The sequence below is a fragment of the Acanthisitta chloris genome, unplaced genomic scaffold (genome assembly GCF_000695815.1).
Source record: "Acanthisitta chloris isolate BGI_N310 unplaced genomic scaffold, ASM69581v1 scaffold28399, whole genome shotgun sequence".
NCBI lineage: Eukaryota > Metazoa > Chordata > Aves > Passeriformes > Acanthisittidae > Acanthisitta > Acanthisitta chloris.
The window spans coordinates 21170-43610 of NW_008690263.1; the positions used below are offsets into that span (position 1 = coordinate 21170).

The window sequence follows — 22441 nt, forward strand, 5'->3', positions numbered from 1 at the left end:
GCTTGGCTGCTGCTGGGGCTAAAGCATGGCACCTGTCCATGCCAGCATGAAAAGAACCTGCAAACACTTCCCCAGGCCTGCCCACTGCCCTGTTCAGCACAGGCACTGCACAGCTCCCTGCCAGGCCCAGCCTCACCAGAGGAAGGTCTCTGCACTGCCCGCGCAGGCACCGCAGCGTTTGGCTTCTCAGCTGGGAAGGTGGTGGTGGCAATGGTGCTGCTCTCCGAGCTGCTGTCTGCTGCTGGCACCACACCGAAACCAGAGCTCGGGTAACACGGCTGGTACTGGCTCTGGCCAAGGATCGTGTACGTAGGATACTCCTGTGGGAGGAAAAGGTTAGTGATGGTAAGAGATGATGGTGGATTAGATGAGATCTTAGGCAGAAGTTTTTGCTGTGAGGGTGGTGAGACACTGGCCCAGGTTGCCCAGGGAGGCTGTGGCTGCCCCAGCCCTGGCAGTGTTCACAGCCAGGTTGGCTAAAGCCTTGAGCAACCTGCTCTGGTGGGAGGTGTCCCTGCCCAGGGCAGGGGGTTAGGATTGGATCATTTCTGAGGTCCATTCCAAACCTTAACATACTATGAAACTATGAAGCTATGATAGCTCTTTCAGAAAACACTCAGCATCAGGATGACTTTTGTGCTGGAATATCCTGTCAAAGAGAAATCCCAGCAAGGCACAGTCTGACTTTATGCTGCCTCTGCATATGTAGGACACCTCCAGAAAGGGCTGAGAGCTCTGACTGCCCAAGAGCCCCTGCACAGGCAGGTCTGGCAGAGGAGGACAGTGATCACAGGGCCACTCCTCTGCCCCCAGGGTCTGCAAGAATGAGTTCATAATGAATGATGTGACAGCAACAGGGGAGTTCTGAGTGGATGCCAAGGCATCAGTGCCCTCTGTGCTCTGGAATTTATGGTTTTGTCTTGCATTTGACGCCCTGATACCAGATGTACTGACAGCAACAGAAGTAGCCTTGGCCCTGGCTGAAGGCACAAGCCCAGTCAGGAGAGCCACAGGACAACCAGCATTTCCTCAAGTCCTGACTTCAGCCAACAATTATTCTACATGCTGTGATGAAAAGTATCCATGTATGAAAACTGTTTACTCATTTAGGAGATCACTGAGCACCTGAGGCTGCACTTGAGGATTGTCATTTCTGTTACTGATAGTGAAAAAAGCAGTGACCCCAAATGTCACATCACACTCTTTGGCACACTGAGTTTTCCTGACTGCCTTGAAGAGCAGCCTGGGTTTGTGAACCAGGTACCTTGGGCTGAAATACTGAAAGAAAAATGCTTTTCCCCCTTACAGTTCCAAGGATTTTTGTGCATCCACTGCATTTTTCACACTTCCTATTCTCTTTCTGCAAAATTGGACACTGAAGGGTTCCTTTGTACATTCAAGTACTCAGAATGACAGTCAACCACTGACAGGGCTGTGTATTCCCCACAGAGGTGACAGGCAGGATGAAGGGCTCTGTGCTAGCTGCAGAACCTTGTTTTACTCTGACACCACCAGAATGTATCTCCTGCTTTACTGGGATGAGGTTTCTTTGTGTACAACCTAATTTTCTATTCTTGCTGAGGGAGAACAAACACATCCAAAAACCATCCACCTCTGAGCCTCCCTGGGTATAATCCTCAAAATGGTCCTATGGTTTCTTTCCCACCATCTCTCTTGAAAAGATCTCAGTTTAAGACTCACCTCACAATCTGCAGATGAGGAAACAGCTTTGAACAGACAAAGTGAGTTTGTTACAAAGACCAAAGGGAAAAGCACCATGGTCAAAAGGACAGCAAGAGGGATTTGGTGACTGAGTTACACACTGAGCCCAGCAACTCCAGCACCACTGTGCTCCACTGGAAGTGCTGCAAATACTTGGTGTTCTCATGTTAATTTTGAATAATGCGTTAAACAGAGGTGAAGGAGATGTTGCACATAAACTTACCAAGGCAGAGGTTTTACCTGTGAGATGCTGGCTACTGCTGACGTGGAAATATTGACAACAGTGGAGGCTGTAGAGACTGGACTGGCATTGGTAGTTGACGCTGTAAAATTAATAATTATTGCATTAAATGCTTCCAGAAAAGAACAGGAGATGAGAACTTGTGAAATAAATACTTACTGGGCATATGTGCAAGCATTTGTGCCTCCAGCAGCACTGCTGCTAACAGCCAGGACAGGGCTGGGGTGTACTTTGACACCAGTTGCATTTCAACTGGGCTTACAGGGAAGGAGACTTAGTACAGTCCTTTTAAATTAAGGAATTGATGTAGAATGAAAAAGGATTCACATCTTTACTACAAGTGTTGATAAGACAGAAACCACATTCTAATGTTCAATCAGTAGCAGCTGAAAATAAATCAGAATGAATCAATAAAAAGGACATGAATGGGTTTAAATCAGCTCTGACAGAAAAATTCTCTGATAGAAAAAATTCTCTCTGCATTGAACTTAGCAGATTTAGTCTAAATAGATTAAAAAAAGGAAAAAGGAATATTTTAAATAGTAGAAAAAGAGTGTTTCCTGCTGCAAAAAGTGACCATCTGTGCCCACATCCCTGTGAGACTACGAGTGCTTTTTGGATGTGACCTTCTGAAATAATCTGTCCACAGCACATTGGAAAATCAGTAGAGACATGTAGTTGATAGTATGGACTTTAAGATGTTTAATAGTCTTCATGTCGCTGCATTCAGCTCTCCCAAGACACAGAAGAGGCTGCTGGAGCAGCATTTGGGAACACCACTCATTCAGCAGATTTTGGGGTTTTGCAGCCACTCCACTAAATATTCCTCACGTGGGTTTGGACTCATGAGGATAACAACCAATGACGAGATCAGCACAAACAAAACCAGGATGTACAAAACCAGGTGCCACCATGAACCATTTTCTTTCCTAAGCCTCCTTTCTCTGCACACAAATAAAACCAAAAATCACTTTTAGATGCTGATGTAAAGACTTGCAGAAATCCACAGTATCCTCTAGCAGCACTCTGAGGAAATCCCTCTGTCTCTGCAAACACACCGTGCAGAATCCACCCCAAGAACTTCAGCTTCCGACGGCTTTGGTCCTGCTGCCCCAGGGAAACAGACCCAGCATGAACTCTAACCAGCACACGCTGTGTTATGGCAAGCACAGACACCACCTGGGGGCTCCTGGAAAGAGGAATGGATCCCAAATGTGCCTCAAGAAAAATGAGAAAACAGAAGAAACAGGTGCAGAAGAGGTGCAGAAACACAGTTTACAGGAGGTGAGGAATGCGAAGGGTGGCATCTCTGTGGAAGCAGAAATGAAGGGAAGCAAATAGCCCCTGAGAATCCCTTCACAGACAGAAGCAGCAGTGTTCAAAACAGAGGGGAGGGAATTCTGTGGGAAGAACACTCGGCAAAAGGTGCACTGAGCAGTAATAATGGCAATGAAGACGCTCGAGGACCTACAGTAGCTACACAGCTGTGAGAGCCAAGGGACCTGTCACAGACACTCCTGGTGAGCACAGGAGGCTCCTTCCAGCTACACACTAGGGAACCAAGGCTGTTATTACCCTAAGGTAATCAGGCCCCTTCCTAGGGCCCTGAGAAGCACAGCCCTCCAGGAACCCCCTGCACAGCCCGGGCAGAGGAACTCTCTGAAGACAGATTGTTTTGCCACTGCTCCTAGGACTATCACAGACAGCAAACCTCTGTAGTGCTCTGCAGAGGCTGATTCTCCACTGACATTGATTACAGAAGTTAAGAAATCACACAAAACAATTCCAACGTTTGGCATTCTGATGAAAACACAGGTTCTCTCAGATGAACTTCGTTGCTTATCTTAACTCTGGTCTCTCTCCATTAATTACCCTGTCTCTGTGCTGTACTACACATCAGATCACTCCAAACAGCTCCCACCACACAGTGGAACCAATTCTTTCTGCACTGTGGGCCAGTTCCTTTCACCTGGGAATGGGCCAGAACTATGCAAAACTACTTGGCATGGATTTTCCAAGAGGGACTACCACAAAGTCTCAGGTCTAAAAGATCAGCAAACACAAGTATTGCCTTGAGGATGCAGTGACTCTTTTCCTCTTCTTTCTCCCCCACTTCCAGACCTCATCCCTAGACCTTCCATCCCTACCTCCCCTGCCTTAATCAACTCAACCTGTTTTGCTTCAGTCACTTTCAAAGAGCCAATACCAGCTCCATGCACTGAAATGCTCCTCCAGTGCATCAGTAGTGTTGTGTAACTGTATTGCCCTGCTGGTTTCATTGGAAAATGACAGATATTCCAGGGATTACTAATAAAGGAACTCTGTCCACTGCTGTAGCTCTCCACCACCTCCCTGGCAGCAGCCCCTGCACTGCTCTGACCCCTGGACCAGCTGCTTGCTAATTTGGTGAGAAGAAATGCAGCAAATCCAAAAAGAAAGGAAGTGTCCTGCCAGTCTGCAAAAGGCTTTTTCCAAAAAGCAACAGCATTTATACAACTCAGTTTACTTTTGCACACTTTGAGGTGACTTTTGCAGACTTTCAGAGAGCAGCCTGCAGGGAAACTCCTCACATCACACGTTCTCACAGCAGCACAGAACAAATGGTTAAAATCCTTCTCCTATGTGGATGCCTGAGAGAGCTGGGGGTGTTCAGCCTGGAGAAGACAAGGTCCCAGGGAGACCTCAGGGTCCCTTCCAGTGCCTAAAGGGCTCCAAGAGAGCTGCAGAGGGACTTAGGACAAGGGGTGGAGGGACAGGAGACAGGGAACAGCTTCCCACTGCCAGAGGGCAGGGACAGATGGGACATTGGGAAGGAATTCCTCCCTGTGAGGGTGTTGAGGCACTGGCACAGGTTGCCCAGAGCAGCTGTGGCTGCTCCATCCCTGGGAGTGTTCCAGGCCAGGTTGGATGGGGCTTGGAGCAGCCTGGGCTGGTGGAAGGTGTCCCTGCCCACTGCAGGGGGTGGAACTGGATAGGCTTTAAGGTCCTTCCAGGCCAAACCAGTCTGTGATTTTACAATTCCTTTGCAAGGCAAGCCCTGATTGTGGGTCTGTCAACTCACTGACCCCCAGGGATCCACCTGCTCCCCATGGGACATCACTGGGAAACCTGCCAGGGGTCAAGTTGTGGGGAAGATTCCTGAGCCTTGGCAGTTAAAAGCTGGTGCTAGGGAACATGGTAATTCATTCTGCCAGTGGGAATATAGGGAGGAGAGTTGTGTTGCCAGCAAGGGACTATTTCCAGTGTTGTTATGAATGTGAAAAGCAAACTAAGGATAAATATTATACTGGGCCACTGACTGCCACAATGACACAAGCTGAGCAAGTACCATGATGCACCACATGGCCCTCCTGGCAGTGAGAGACCTGCTAAAATCCACTTACTGCTAATTTTAAGCATGATTGCCCTTCGCTTGGCACTCCAGACTCACTGGGACCTCAAGCACAAGAAACACGTGGATGAAGTTCAGTGGGTCTGGCTACGAGTCACCAAACCAGTAAGGGAGCTGGAGCACAGGCCCTGTGAGAGGCAGCTCAGCTCAGGGGAGAGGCACTGTCGAGCCAGGAGGTGGCTTTGGGTTAGAGTACCTGCTCAGAAGTTGGCAAGGACACAGAGCCAGGCTCCTGTGCAGGTGCACAACAGAAGGAGAGAAGGTCACAGTGCAAAAAAGGAGATGCTCTGAGTTGACAAAAGAGAAAGTTCCACCATGATGACAGTTCAGGTGCTGGAACTGGCACAGTCTCCATCCTTGGAGGTATTGGAGATCCTACTGGATAAAGCCCTGCGCAACTGGTTCTGAATTCAGTATCAACTGCTCTTTAAGCAGGAGGCTGAACTACAGAGCTCCTCAAGTCCCTGAATTACTGCATGAAAATATCCCACAAGAAATAGACTGAGAATTCCTGAAATGTTTTAAAACCTTCAGAGAAAGAGACAAGTTTTCACAATTCATCACCAAAACATAAATGGCAAAAATCCTGCCAAAAAAAAGGTATCAATTTGCACATATTTGCCATAAGCAACAATATTCCATTATTCAGCTCTCTGGCACATTCACTCCTGAAAACTGCTGTGGAAGCTGGTGAAATTCAGCTCTTGCCTTCTTAGATGTGGCACTTCCAGCAGCTGGAGTATTTGCAGCTAGTTCTATACTGAGAAATTCACTTTCTGGCAGATCTACCAACCTGGTGTGTGTGTGTGTGTGTAGATGCAAGATTCATCTACCTCCAGAAGGAATTACATAAAAGATGCAAGATCCATCTACCTCCAGAAGGAATTACATAAACGTTTAAAAAACCAACATATTTCCTGGCAAAAAAAAAATCAGCGTATTTCCTGACATTGAGCTAAAGACCACAAACAAAGAGAAATGCAGGAGCATTCCCAGTAAAGCATGCAAGAACACATCACTTGTCTCCTCTCCCCTTCCCATTTGCTCCTCACCCTGTTCAGCCCAGCAGCATGGCACAAGGAGCCAGCCTGGTGCACACACAGGTACGAGGCAAATCCGAATCCAAACACACACACACACACACACAGAGGCACAAAGAGAGAAGAGGCAAAGCATGAGGAAGCATGCACAAACCAAGGACAAGCGTGCAAGCCTCTCTGGTTTGGTATCTGGACTCAGTTAGGTGGAGAGAGATGCAGATAAAAACCATGCCAAGTTACCTTCAATGGAATAAGAATAATGTGCTGGGCTGGGCTGGCTTGTGGTTAACCCTGTAGTGCAGGTAAGAACACTGTGCTGACTTGTAGATGGAGTCTGAATTAAACCACTTTCAGGTTTCATACCTGGCCACAGTGCACCTGAATCAGATAAATTGGACCAGTTACAAACAAGTATGCTGGCACCAAACAGCATGCTGCTACCTCAGACTGAGGTTTTGGCTCATCACAAAAGCAAGTAACAGATGACACACAGGAAATGTTTAATTTCAGCAATGGAAGCACTGACTGTCAGGCTGTGCATGGATTAGAGCTGCTGACAAAATTGGCTGAAAAAGAGAAGATGAAAAGCACCAACAAGACCAATTTGCAAAGCTTTCAACTAAAAATCTGTTTGTGTCACTAAGATTGACTGTCCCATGGGAGTAAAGGACCTGCCAGTCCCTCTGAGTTTGGGCTGAGCTGCACAGCACTGCAGATGACCTCAGCTGTCACACAGCCAGGCTAAGTGGGGATCTGTGGAGGTCAAGGTCAACCCTTCCACTGCTTCACTAGGCTCTGGGCTGAGTGATTTAAAACAAGCCACAAGTCAGCAATTTTCAGAGACTGACAACAACAAATATAGAGCTAAAAAAAACAGAGTTAAAAATCTATATATTTCTTCCAGTTTTCCTGTTCTGGAAGGCTAGAGCTAAAAAACCCAGAGTTAAAAATCTACATGTTTCTTCCAGTTTTCCTGTTCTGGAAGGCTCTTGTAACAAGCCTGGGCACAGCGCAGAGTGTGCAGAGTGCCTAATTATCTGTGCAGGGCACACACAGCAGTGCAGCTCAGCTCAGGTGCTGTGTTAAGGTTGAGGCCACTGCACTAGCAGGTGCTAACAGCGTTCGACTGAGGCAGCTCAGCTCAGGCCTCACTCTTCAGAGCTCTTCAGCCTTTCCTTTGAGTGTTTCCACATGTACAGCCAAAGCCAAAGGCAGTTCCCCCTGGTCCTGGTTAGAAAGCAGGAATAGGTTGAGAGGACTGACTTAAAAACAAGCAGGAGTGTGCAAAGCAGAGGGACAAAGGACATTTGAAGCTAGACACAAAGTTCAGGGCCAGAAGAAAGACCACTCTCCTCCTTAAGCCCCCCTCCCAGAAACAGCACCAAGGCTGCAGAAGCCACCTGCAGCCCTTTGCTCACTCCTGCAGGATGAGCTACAAGCTCTAGGTCTCTTACCCAGAAGACATGGGAGAGTCCATTAAGCTAGACAAGAGCAGCAGCTCCAAGAGGTCACTCCATGCTGCTGCTTTCTCAGCATTAAAGTCTGCAAGGGCCCTTTGATTGATTTACAGATCTGCTCTCATACTGACCACCTATGAGTCAACTGACATCATTCCCCTCTGTACAGCCACCCCTGGGGTTTGACTCTCAAGCTGTGTCTTGCTTATTGTTTCAAACCTCCAGGACCAGGAGATAAATAGCAACCAAAAGGGAAAGGCTGATTCCAGAGATTGCAGATACACCTCAGAAACTCCAGAGTAAAACCCATGGGAAACAGATCCTTTGAAGAGAGTGAGAGTAGCTGTGTTTGTTCAGTCTGGCAGGGAGTGCCCCATCCCAAACAGGTGGGCAGTGTTTCAGGGGACAGTAGACAGCAGATCCCTACAGCACAAGGCAGGGACAATGAACAGACTGCAACAGGATGTGATGGTCTCAGGACACACAGAGTGCCAAACAACCCGACAGTGAAACCTGAACCCACTGGGAATGCTGCAGGATAATGGTCACACAAGGAGTATGACACCAGGCCAGGCACCCACAGAGGGGTTCCCAGTGCTGGCTGGATGCCAGTGCAGGACGTGTTACAGCATCTTTCAGTCCCTGCCTGCTATAACTATCTCTGTCACACACATCTCCTACCTTCCAAACAGCAAGGCACATTCTTGGCCTGGTGGCACAAGTCCTTCCCCTCTTGTTCTGCAGGACAGCACTTACAAGCTAGTACAGCCTCAAGGATGATAGAGAGGAAGCCAGGAGAGGGGGAATGAGAATTCTCTACGTCCAACAGCAGCACCACATGTCACAGAATGTCACAGGACACATCTCCATGCATGGAAAGGCCCCACACAGGACAGCCCATCACCTGTAGGCTCCTCTTGTGCTAATGCAAACCATCACATCCATGGTGCTCCTAAGACCAGCTTACAGCTACACATATGCAGCCTAGATGTCACTACTCTTATTTTAATGCTTCCTTAAAAAAATCTCTCCACACCACAAGTGTGTGCCATGCAGAGCAATGAACAGAACACCAAGAGAGGTGACAAACAGGCAACAGCAGAGGTCATCTCTTCTCTGAAAGCAGCATCCTGACTTGAGTGACCTCAAGATTGAGCTTGTGTTTGTCAGCTTGCTTGAATTTCATACTGTTGTATTCCAGTTACATAATCCACAGTGCCTTCTTTCTGCCATAGAAACAAATACACAGTAGAAAGAAGACATGCCCACCTCTGAAACAGGCCATTTGATGCTGATAAAACATCTGACAAAGGTGTTGGTCCTCACCTGCTCACTGGAGATTTTGTGAGCAGAAGCAGTTTGCAGAATTCCCTCTGCAGTGCTCTCGTTCAGTCCTCCACCCTCCACCTCTGCACCACCCTGTAAGGTCTGTCTTCTCAGCATGACTCAGCAGGTAACGCTCCAGTATCATTTCCATTACTGGAAATAATGACTTTTAACATCTTCCTAACACTTACATTCACACTAAAAATTCAGGTGTATAACAACAGACCTCAAAATCCACACCAAGACGTTTCAGTAACCGATCACATTTCAGACATTTTACAGACAGAAGTTCCTCTGAAGTCAACAGAACATGCAGATCTCTTGCCAGATGTTGAGAGAAATTTCTAGTGTCACATTCAGAGTGTTAACACTGAAGCAGTTGAGTACCCCTGAATACCAAAGCCTTTGGATTAAAAACACCCAAACACTCCCCCCAAATACAGCCACCACTCCTGCCACCAACAAATCATTACACACACAACACACACAAACCCTACACCCTCCCTCACTCCAGAAATTGTAGAAGTCTAAAACACCCTCTTAAACAACTTCACTGGAGCACTCCACGTTATTTACAAATATTTATCCTTTTAAAAAAACAACATGTGACACAGTAGAATACCCAAGAACACACCAAGCAGCCTCAGTGCACCATCCACAACAAACTGTGAAGAAATACCAAATAAATGCAGCAAAGGGAAAACCTGTTCAAGTACAGCAAATAGTGCAACAAGGCACTGAAACCAAAGAGCAGGCACCCAGGGGACAGAAGTGTGTTCCAGCAAACATTAGTAATCACAGTATTAGTAATTTAACTTATGTTTAACAAAGCAGAGTCCAGCTGTATTGTTCTTTCTACATCATCTTTCAAAAATACCACAACAAATCAGTTGGTTTGTAACCTACAGAAAAGCCCTTGCTCTGGTAGCAGCTAACAAAGCCAGAAATGTAGCTGGTTTTATTCAAAGACATCTAGTGCTTCAACTAAAGAAAAATTCATCCTTTTACACATCAAGACACTAGGATTTTAGCACTACAGATACACCTGCAAGAGGCTCTGTTCATCTGGTTGTACAGCACCACCACAAGCCCCTGAGACAGACACATAGAATCATAGAAGTGTTAAAAGAGTTGGAAAAGACCTTTAAGATCATCAAGTCCAACCATTAACCAGCACCACCACCATGTTCACCACTAAACCATGTCCTCAAATACCATATCCACTTCCAGGATGGTGACTCTACCACTGCCATGGGCAGTTGTGATGCTCCCCAAGGTTCCTTGCACAATGGGGAGATGTTCTCCCCTCTCATCAGAGCCTGGTGCTAAGGGATACAACAGCCTCTGCCACCTTCCATTTCTTGAGGGCTGGCAGCATTATACAATATTTACATATGAAACCAAGAAGGGCAACTTTAAAAATGAAAAGAGAAGTTAAATTATTCATTTTTAATAATCAGTTATCATATTTGATATGTGCAGAGGGATGGTCAGTCGTGTGGGTTTTCCCCAGTGCCTGACACATTCATGTCCTTCCTGTTCATACAGAGGCTGGAGAGAAGCCTGAGAAAAGGGCCCTGTGGGTCCTGATGATGGCGAGTTGAACATGAGTCAACAGTGTGTCCTGGCAGCCAGGAGGGACATCCTGTCCTGGGAGCATCAGGCAAGGCATGGCCAGAGGGAGAGGGAGGGGATTGTCCTGCTCTGCTCTGTGCTGGGGCAGCCTCACCTCGAGTCCTGGGGCAGTTTCAGGTGCTTCAATATAAGAAGGATCTAATGCTATTGGTGAGTGTCCAAAGGAGGGACATGAGGATGGTGAAGGGTCTAGAAGGGAAGCCACACAAGGAGCACTGATGGCACTTGGTGTGTTCATCTGCAGCAGAGGAGACAGAGCTCACCAGGGGCTGCAGCTCCTCCCGAGGGGCAGTGCAGGGGCAGCTCCATCTCTGCTCTCTGGGACCAGGGACAGGACCCAGGGAATGGCTGGAGCTGTGTCAGGGGAGAGTTAGGCTGGAGAAGAGGCAAAGGTTCTTCCCCCCGAGGTGTTTGGGCACTGAACAGCTCCCCAGGGCAGTGGTCACAGCCCCAAGGCTGACAGAGCTCCAGGAGTGTTTGGCCAATGCTCTCAGGCCCAGGGTGGATTGTTGGGGTGTCCTGGGCAGGGCAGGGGTTGGACTGGTGATCTCGGGGATCCCTTCCAGCTCAGGATATTCCATGATTCTAATACACAAAGCACAAGGAAAAACCAGGCAGCTCCTTGCACTGGGTAACACATCCATTTTTCTGTCAGCATTACTCCTCCTCAGCTCCATTTGCATACCATGGAGAAAGTCAGCCATTATCTTGTAAAACAGTCCAACCCCCAGAGGTGTGTTTCCCTCTCCATGCACAGGGTGGATAGCTCAGACCCTGCCATGGAGCTTTAGTGGTAAAAGAACTCTAACCCTTCAAGCATTTGCAAAGGCTGGAATGACTCTCAGGGGGGCTCAGCTATTAGAGCAACTTAAGCAAATTATTTGTCTAGTAAACTTGAAGATATTTCAGCATGAAATCTGCATTTGGTGAAAGATGAAATAATGAAAATGTCTTCATCTTGGCCAGCAAAAAGGAAAACATCTTCAGCAGAGATGCTGTACTATGGGGTGTTGTGTCAAGGAAATTGCACAAACACAGCTATACCACAACTGGAGACAATTATGATCCCAAACCAAGAACCATCTGGCAAACTTCATGGGGAAACATCCAAACCAACAGCCAGGAAAACAGCTTTGTAAGAAATCGTATTTTGTAAGATGAAGTTCCATCAAGTGATCAGTGCCTATCTACAATTTAAGGCACATGATCTCCTAGAAACTCTTCTCTCAAACACACCTGGGTAAGCTTCATATTGGCTTTGTAATGAACACAAGACAACAACTGCAGGCACGGAGAAGGCTTTCAGAAGTCGCTACTTACCGAAAGGAGGTAGTCCATAGGTCTGGGTGGTCTGGGGGTAGATGGTGTAGGGCTGGGACTGCTGTAGTGCTTGGTACTGAGGCTGACCAGGGTAAGGGCTCATGGTTTCTGATACAGGTACAGAAAGGATATGTGCATATGGCCTTCGTGAAAAGAGAGAACAAAAGTCAGAAGGAACTGTTTACATTATGCAGCTTTCAGCCTCCAAACCAGAATGCACATTAAAAGATTGCTTCAGAAAGAACTAACTTTTCAGACTGACAAGGTGCTTAGTGCAGTAAATCCCCTGTGCTTCCCAAGGCAGGCTCTTGGGTTAGAGATGCTGACAGCTCCCTGCAGTGACACCAGGAAACTGGCTCCTCCCTGAGGCCAGAGCACCAGTGCTCATCCCAGGACTGGGAGGGCTGGCTGAGAGGGGAAGGACAAACTCCCCACCCAGCAGGCACAAGCAGTTAGTCCCACTTATGCCTCGCCACACCAGACCTAAAGCCACTGCAATACAGTAGTAGGTGTCAGAGCTAGTGGGACACACAGAGAGACTCACAAAGCAAGCAGGGGGGCTAAGGCCTGTCCTGCTCCAAAGGGAAGAGCTACAAAGATCCCTAAACACAGAGATGATGAGAAGATCTTATAATCCCCTTACATATACTTGTGCTCATTTTGTTTATTTGTCAAATATTATGGGCATTATTCACCAAAGCTATTGTGTTGTTAATTGCTTGAAAGGGCTCATTTATCCTTGCAGTCATAAACCAACAGTCACTGAAGCCAAAGAGTGACTTCTGCCAGCTTCAGTGTCTGCAGCAATGAGCATGTGCTGCCAGCAGGCATCAAAGTGGAATTTACAGCATCAGAGAAATGCATAAAGATGCAAAAAAATTACTTCAGAAAGAAGTCAGAGTTACAGAATTCAGTAACAGCTGCTTGACTTACTTTGCAGAATACATTTGTGAGGTATAATCATTTGATGACCTTGGAATATAATCAGTGCATGCCATAACTGAAAGAAAAATAGTTTGTGTAATTACAGAGGTGCTTTCAAAACCCAACAATAAAGACAAATATCAGTACTCAAGCCACATTTTAACCAAGACATGGGATTTACAAGGGGTTTTAATGCCCTAAATATCTGCTTCAAAGCAAATTCTCAAAACCACACTGTTACACCAGCACAAAAATGTTCTTGCCAGCTCACAGATCAATCACTATTCCTCCCTGTGTAACAGTGCTCCTTCTCTTAATTAGCTGGTACCATCATCTTTCACACTTGTCATAATGAAACTTTAATTTCAGTCCTGCCCCAAACCCTGCATGTGCCAAAGGGGCTTCATCTGCACCAAACCTAACATTTCTGCATTCCTAATGCTTGTTTTGCCTAGTTTTCCTCTTCCCCTACATACTCCACCTGAGCATGGCTCCAACAAAGTCTTTCCTCTAAAACAAGCAGCTCCAGCTCAACAGCCTAAACCCCAGACAGGCAGAGAGGCAGAGGGCCCAGAGATTCCTCTGAATTAATCTGGCAGTTAGACTTAATCAGATTATTCCATTTTTCTTCTTGAATAAATCGACAGCACTTCCCCTCTGAAACTGGTAAGACAGAGTGTCTCAGGTTGCACATGCAAGGAGGAAATGTTCCAAATCTTCTCACTCAGCAGAGCCCATGGCTCTAGCTCACCCTGTAAGACACCTGCTGCAGCACTCAGGGCTGGGTGGAGAAGGAGGCTTGAGCTGCTGTGGCTTAACCAAGAGCCATTAAAAACCCCTGGATGCACATCAGCTGACCTGACCAAATAATCAGCCACCCATCAAACTAGGAAAGCAAGGACCCTGGCACAGAATTTGGCCCTGTGCAGCTCCCTTGGCACCACCACAGTGCAGAACACTGCTGTGAGCTCCAACATATGTGGTTGTGTATCTGCATAGTTACATGGGTTTATCCATTTGGATCTACAAGCACCATACCCAAACCCTTAGCAAACACATCTGCACTGCTGTGGATCCAGCTGATTCCTCTCTGGAAGCAAAACACCCAGGCTCCAGTCCTGCCCAGGAAGGGATCCAGGCTAACAGTGTCTCCCTTGCATGGGGCCAGGGCTTGGCTCCTCCAGTGTTACCATTTACAAGAGACCACACTTTCCTTCTCCCTCTGGAGTGACTCAGTTAACAGCCTTCAGAAAGGCATACAGTCATGGCTAGCAGCATACTCTGCTTTGGGATTTGATCCCCATGCCAATGATGTGCTCCAACAAGTCAGGATCTCCATATCTGAACACTATTCTCTTGTATCACCATGTAGTTAACTCTTTCATCAGCTACACACACTAATGAGAGTAAGTCAGTTGGCACAGGCAAGCCTAAACCCAACGGGCATTCTGCCACCTCAATAACCTTCTCTTAGTGTAATCTGAACACAAGCAGCTGAGAAACACAAACCATCAGCCACATGCTCTAAACCTTCTGACTGGTCCACAAATCACCTCCCTCTGCTCCTCAGCGTTTGCCTTTACTCATGGTGTGAGCACAGGGATACGACAGGAAACACAAACTGGGAAATTCCAGACCTAAAGGCTTTCATTCAACACTTGTCAGATGTTCCCACATCCTTGCTGCAAAAATGTTTGGGTTTTGTGGGTTTTTCAAAGAATGTCAATATTCATCTGGGTAGTAATGATATTTCTAGAATTCTTGTTTTTAAAATAGCACATAAAGAATTATCTATTGGTGTAAAAAGGCAAAAACCCCACAATAACACTGCATGCAAACTCGGGGATTTGTGAATGGCTTATCCAGTCAGGCAGCAGATTTTGCAGGCTAAAACTTCTGCTAACTCTTGCAACATCACAGCACGTGGATTAAAATAGCAAAGAGGACATCAGTTACAATGGAAAGTTACACATTACACATTTTAAGTCAAGATGAGCTGCTTTACACCTAGAAATACGTATCAGCAGAGGTATTCCACACAGGAATCTGACTTTCCTAATAACTCCAGCCCTGTTTTCCAAAAGAAAGGATACATTCCACCTCTCATTATGCAATCTTTGTGTTTCCTGCCTGTTTCCTTTCTGTTTATTTCCTAAGGGCTTTCTGCAGACATTCAATACAGTTTGGAGTCTAAGAATGTCCTAAGACATTCAATACAGTTTGGAGTCTAAGATGAAGCCTATGGCATACTGTTACAAAAGTCCCAACCAGCTGTGCAGAGATAATGATTTATAAAACATCTTTTACAACAGGCATTACTATTGATCAACTCAACCCTCAAGAGAAGCCATGCCTAAGGCAGATCAGACTCACAGTGCCCAGCAGCAAGCTGGGGGGCAGTGACACAAAAATATTTGTTAGAAACACGCACTTGCTTACCATCAGGCATTAATGCTTTGTAAACACTACAGCCAATGTTCACTTCACAGCTGATAGTGAGGGCAGGCCAAGGATTGCAAGGAGGAGACAAAGCTTGTGCTTGATGAAGCAAGGTACCAGTGGAGGAAAAGAGGGAGGATGGTGGGAGTAGATACTCACTCTCACTGGACATGGGAAGGTTTGAACCAAGGCTTGAAGATTCAGGTTTCTGATCGCTGACTTCTGCGTTGCTCACATGACTGTCAGGACAAACAAAGACTCAGCATTAGCAGGATGAACTCTTAAATTAACATCCTTGGGCATCATTAGCCCTTGGGTTCAACCTTCCTGACTGAGGCATGCTGACTCCTCACAGAACCTAGCTGTGAGTGATCTGATATTTCAGACACAGATCCCGAGTGAGAGATCTGCAGCTGGAGTTAGGCATTGAACTATGTGGGGTTTGCATGGCAGGTTTTGGCAGCTGGGGGGCTGCAGGGACTTCTGTGAGAAGCTGCCAGCAGCTTCCCTATGTGCAGTGGAGCCAAAGCCATCCAGCTTCAAAACTGATCCATCAGTCGCTGAGGCCGAGCACATCAATGATAGTGGGAGCACCTCTGGGATGGTATATTTAAGAAGGGAAGAAAAACAGGAGTGAGGATGTGACAGAAACAGCCATGCAGACCCAAGGTCAGTGGGGAAGGTGAGGGGGTGCTCCAGGCAGAGCAGAGCAGAGATCAACCTGCAGTCCAAGAGGAAGGAGCAGCACGGAGCTCCCAGGGCACTGCTGGCTGCTCTCACACACCCTTGGCTTCCCCTTACCCCCTGCAGCAGCCAAGGTACTGCTGCCATGAGTGGTATGTGTGGCCCTGCCACACAGGCTCCTGTGCCCATGGGCATTGCCTCACTGCTGGCTCTGTCCCTGAAAACCAGTGCTGCAGCATCCTTGACCTGGGGGTCACTTCTGCACTTACATATTTGCAGGTCAGTGGATTACTTTGGATGTGTCCTGCTCCACTTCAGTTCCATGTCAGTGCTGTTTTGTTCATTACAGAGCAGGAAGTGCAGTTTATTCTGAATGAAACTGCTCGTTCCTTGATGATTGCCTTGCTGGCTTTGTTTTATTATTGCTAGTTCTGCAACACAGCTTTTCATGAGGTTTTGAGGCATCTCTGTGTTCTTCTGACATTCTCAGGCTGCAGCTTTTCCAGGGTGAAGGAGCCAAGGTAACTGCTTATTGCTGCTGGGGAAGGACTTTTGCTTTTGGCTCAGGTGTGCACTAGGCACAGTACTCTCTGCACCCCTCCATGACCTGAGTGCTCAGCATCACAGCAAAAATAACTGCATGGGTTTTGTGTTGGATGAGCAAATTAAACTCCCATGGAGAGCCTAAGGGTGCTGAGCTGACAGGGAGTAGGAGGCTGTGTGAGAAATAAACCCAGACCATAAAACACCTTTCCCCACCTCTCCCTGCCTCTTGGGCTCAACTAAGGTCCCAATTTTCCCTCCCTCCTTCACCCTCAGTAGTGCAGGGGGATGGGAGAAACAGGTCTAATCAATTATTTTAGACTAGTCCAAAGGTGAAACTTAAAATCATCTATAGTTTTATCAAAATAAGAGCCCGAATATTTTAAACAGAATATTTAAGTAGGTTAGGAATGCAATTTTATCCCTCTTCTACTTCTGAACACTATATAAAGATGTTTACACTCAAATCCTGAGCTCCTGGCACCCCTAGGGAAGTTGTGATCACACTGAAGCAGGATGAAGCATGGAAGAAGGGACAGTGTTCACCCTGGTGTGTTCAGACCTGTTGGTGCTGCCCTTGGCCCCTCTGCAGCCAACAGAGAGGAAAAAACCCTTCTAGGATGTGGTTCCTCTGACCTCAGAGCAGCCAGAAAGGAAGGTTGTGTGATTAGCTCAGATTTCTAACTTTCAGACCTATTGCCTCTTTCACACACTGTTTGTTCACTGTTTCCTGTTGAAGAATTCCCTTAACTGAAAAGAAACAAATACAAAATGTCCCAATGTCCTCATTCAGGCTCCAACAGACCATGTCCACTCCTGCAGAAATGGCACACATGGTGTTTCCTCCTCGCTCCTCCTGGGATGGCAGAGACTCCAAACAGTGTATTTGCCATTTGCTGCCACTCAGAGGAACAGAATAAATCCTAATAAAGCTATTCTCATTATAGGTAATAACAGTGATTAATTCCTAAATACAATACCCATCAGTAAGTATCTACTGAAGTTAGAAATAGTACCACACAACAGCTTTACTCAGGAGAGGCTGTCAGCTCAAGAGGGTTTCATTTCCCAAAGTACTTACCCACAGTTTTGCTGAGAATCATAGCACAGACATCATTAAATCATCCTGAGCCTCACTAAAATAAATGCTATGTGCAGTATATGACAGTTTCATCACATTCTGTGAACAGCAGGAGCCTTGATGATGCCATTAAGACTCTCTGTAGCCATTTTTATAGAAGCTTAATACCAAAGGGCCAGTTAATTATGGTTTTTATTGGGAACATAATCTCAAAATTATGTGAAATACAAAAGGGACTGTACTTGCCCAAGCTTTGTGAAAAACAAAACAACAGGCAAGCTTCTAAAATGGAAGTTTATAATGAGAAAAGAATATTAAGAACGTTCCAAACAAAAAAATTCCATACCTCAGGCTCTGCTCTCTGGACTCCTGCATCTTGGCTTTTTTCACCTGCAAAGACAAAAACATTCAGAGCCACAACTGGCATGAGCTGTCCTTGAGGGAAGCTCTCACACACTTCCACCAGCCAACACCTTTGCTTACTGGAGTGGTGGTTTAGCCTTGCCCTGCACACCAGAGCTCACCAGTGTGACAGGGTCATCAGCTCCTAACAAACCTGGTTAGAAAGCAAGGGCTAACACTGACTCTGGCACAGAAGAACTGCCATGTTAGCTATGGAAGTATCAGATGATATTGGGACATAGAACCACAAATGGCTGACATGGACAAGTATGTGGAAATTGAATAAAACAGTCGTCAATTTTAAGTAGATCTTACTTCTGCATAGATTCAGCACTGTGGCCATAAACTTCACTTTCTCCCCACTATATTTTAATAGTATATAAAGATAAGAACCTGACTACCTTTTCTGTAACAAATCAGGAGTTTAGATTCCTGAGTAAAACCAATGCAACACTTACTCTGATTTCCTAGCTGCTCACTGGATCCTGTTCCTGGACAGGGTCTCACCCCACAGACAGCACTGGCTTGAACCTAAAGTCAGTTTTCTGTGTGCAGGCTACAAACACTCCTCCAAACTTCCCTTTGCTCTCTTATTTCCCAAGTCTGATTCTGTTTTCTAGCTCTGCAGCATGCACAGAAACTGTTTCCATTCCAATCCAGACTTGCAGAGGGAGGAAACCCTCAAAAGCCACGGACAAAAGACACCTGTGTACAACAAGTCAGGCAACAGCACAGGGCTGAGGGATCAGACTAACACTGAGTTAGAAGAGATGCATTTTGAGACCAATTATTCCCATCACTCCATACCAACACAAGAAAATTACCCCACTTTCAAACTAAGTTTTCTGAAGTAAAATACACTGAACTCTGATGACTTCTCCACAGGCTCCTTTCTGGCTTCAGTTATCAACAGTTTGCCACAAACATTATTTTTTAAAATAGCTTTCTAATCTTGTTCCTGTGATTATGAAAAACAAAATCACTTGGGAAGAAAACAACTGTGCACAGTACCAGCACAGGGCTACTCGGCTCACATGGATTTGCAAAGTTGAATTTAGTTTCCTTTTATTTATTTAAATCAAGAAAATTCACTTCTTTCAGGAATGGTCTCACTATTGAAAAAAAATAAAAATTGTTCTTTTCATTTTCCCCTGCAAAAAGTGACACCATACTCAAAATCCCACTTCACTCCCTCACGGTGATCTGTTTACTCCCACATTCTCTTGCAGAATGACTGACTGGCCTCAGGTACTTGAAAGGAATTGCATAGGAAATCTTCAGCTGAAAAATGCAGCAGAATCTGTTTCCATGTACTAAAAATTAGCTGTGCCCTGTCTCTCATGCCCTGAAGAATAAACACAGTTTTCATCAGATAAGGATGTAAATAGAGGTATTTCCTTTTTTAATATAAACATTTTATTCATTTTTAAGCCCCACAAATAGCTGGAGTTCAAACTAGATGTTTTTGCTGCCTAGCTTCCCATTTTGGGCACATTACACAACCCATTACCTGCAGGTTGTGGTGGGCAAGGTTCTGAACCTTGGAAATTTACATTTCCATTTCATTCAACTGTTCTTAAGTCATAAAATTGCATCAAGGACAATGTAATGCATTTCCTAACTAGTTTAACTGAAGAACATAAAATTCTTGCATCAAAAAGCATCAAGATCTTTTCGATGAGAACATCCCCACAGTGCCCTCATCTTGTTACTCTGGTTTTGTGTGTTTGACAAGGTCTCCAAAATTACAGTAAGTTTCACTTGGCAATTTCATATTGAGTTTGTCTCAGGTTTAATTTGGAAACAGAACATGAATACAAACACTTCTGCTTAATTTCTATGCTCTGTTTTAGATACACTAATTTAACTTCATCTCATACTTCTGTGCTGTGATAGTATCAGTTATTTTATGCCATATCAGTTGTATGTTATCTCAGTTATTATTCTTGCAAACAGTACAGCAAATATTTCACAGATACATGGCAATCTGAACCTGAAGTCATGCTTCCTTACTCCAACACACCGTTAAATTAAGACTAAAAAATGCTTTCCAGCTGTGGAGACGATGGATCACAGATCTTTTCAAGTTCTCAAGCACAAGATGAATCAAAGACTACATACCCTGTAATAACCAGCATGCTGATTCTGTCCCTAAAGTAGTGAGTGTTATTTTCTCTGCAACAGGCTTGAAATAGTCTGGTTTTACGAGCATAACAAGTGCTAATTTTGCATAGAAACATTCATAGAGTTCAAGCATACATAACTATTCCTTCACTACTATTGCCTGTACAGTCACAGTAAATCAAATGCACAGCACGTTTTACAAACAGCAAAATGCTTTTTCTCCTCTGGATAAATATACTAAATATAAACCTTCTATTCCAATATTCATGACAATAACTGTATAGTGAATTTGTGAGAACACCAATTTGTTTCCTATTTTAATTTTTAGCCTTTTTTAAATGCACTTACTGGTTGTTCGGGTAAGTCTTGTGGCTCTTCCATGGGTATTACTATTTCAATGTTTAAATTATTGCAATCCTGTGTTCCTCAGCAGTCTTCAAGGCCTGTCAAAAGAAGGTGTTCATAGCTTTATGTACTTTTTGGGGGGCTTATCATGTAGGCTATCAGAGAACAGTAATTGCTATATTCTCCTCCCACAAAACTCGTGCTGCCATCTCCCAAATAAAAGACAAAATTAATATACGGAATGATTTCATAAACAAGGTATTTAGCTCTAAGCTTCGAAGATAGAGATTTTTCACGCACATGGCACATTTCTACATCATTCACTTGGGCTGCGCGGGGCGCAGGAGCTAACGTACCAATCGGACACGTGCACCACGAGTTTAAAGACACTTTAAATGATCAAGTCTGGTCTACTAGGTCAGTAAACAGCGTGATTCAATCTAACCTGTTTTAATTTAGAACATTTATATAACAATCAAAAAAAAAAAAATCAGGACAAGACAGTACTCCTAAATGCATTTACACACAGTGCCGGTCGTGGCCAATTCACAAAGCTCTTCGTTGGCTCAACTGCATCTTTTGAAAAGAGAAAGTTGGTGGAAATTTATAAAACCATTCGTATTTTGGAAGCATTTAGCAGAGAGATCCTGTACACTGCACCAAAGAGCTGATACCCCCTAGGGGTCTAAAGTCACGGAAAGGAAATTTTGCAGATTATTTTCACAACCTGATTAACCTTTTGCTATTTGTCGGGCAAAAGATAAAGGCCCTTGTCCTCATGGCTTCCCCCCTGCCTGTCTGACGTGCACAGGCAGCGTGACCTGTGTGTTTACTCCTTCTCCCTCTCATTTCAGAGCCACTTCATTAAAACCAACCCTGACCCTCGACGGGTGCGCGCAGTGCCTGCTGTGCCACCCCAGCAGCGCCGGCTGCCACGCGCACGTGGCCACGTTCCTGCACACACAGCAGAGCCTCGGGGTGACACAAACCAGGAGAGATGCTGCAAAACACTTAGTGCGTTGGAAGACGTTAAATTCGGTGCCTTTCTGTGCCGAAGCACAACTTATTCCTGAAGCACAACTTATTCCTGCCTCCGCAGCCCGGAAAGTCTGGCTGCACATCTCAGTGGAGATGTGAAAGGCTGTTTAGACACTCCTTCCTCTAGGACCTTCCCTTTCCCCATCCTGTCCGGAGCATTCAGGTACCTTCACATCATGGAACTGGGCCCACACCAAGAGACTAATCTAGTTTACAGAACAACTTTGCAGCGTCCTGAAAAGCACAGCCCTGTCCCCCAGCAGGCCCTGCCAGACCTACTTAGCCTGCAGCACGTGCAGCGTGCCCGCGGCACAGCCCCACGTGCCAGCCACAGGGATGCCTCGCAGCCCGGAATAATTCACTACCAACCAGGAAAACACAAAGCATTTCTGCCTTATCTCTGGACAGGTCTTACGTGCCAGGGTGTATTGTACAGGCCAGGGTAAGATTTCATTGAGAGCTTGAGGATTTTGCAAGGCTGCAGCCCCTAATCAAAGCCACTTACCCTCATTGCCTGAACTGTAAGTCAGCTGAACTTAGAATAATGCTCTTCAATAACTCAGGTTCTTTGGAAATTGCCCTATTCACACTACACACAAGAAAGTCTACAATACAAAGCACCACTTTACAGCCCTTTACAGTTTTTCCTCCATCAGCTTCAGTGATGGAAGCTTATTTTATTTTAAATACAAAACTTGATTTTAAATAATAATTTTAAAATATTTTCAA

The 22441-nt window shown here is 45.6% G+C and overlaps 1 protein-coding gene across 2 annotated transcripts in view; it reads right to left on the minus strand.

Annotated features, from left to right (window-relative positions):
• Positions 1-20710, minus strand: part of EYA3 (EYA transcriptional coactivator and phosphatase 3) — a 35190-nt gene extending 14480 nt beyond the window's left edge. Inside the window, exons 1-8 of one of the 2 annotated variants that reach the window (XM_009081755.1) lie at positions 20678-20710; positions 18150-18193; positions 15655-15734; positions 13066-13132; positions 12133-12275; positions 6635-6772; positions 1963-2045; positions 137-320 (exon numbers count right to left, since the gene is read on the minus strand). In XM_009081755.1, coding sequence (XP_009080003.1) covers positions 137-320; positions 1963-2045; positions 6635-6772; positions 12133-12275; positions 13066-13132; positions 15655-15734; positions 18150-18193; positions 20678-20710 — 772 coding nt within the window. The remainder of the gene's footprint in view (positions 1-136; positions 321-1962; positions 2046-6634; positions 6773-12132; positions 12276-13065; positions 13133-15654; positions 15735-18149; positions 18194-20677) is intronic. The other variant, XM_009081756.1, reaches the window with a different exon arrangement.
• Positions 20711-22441: the final 1731 nt, after the last annotated feature.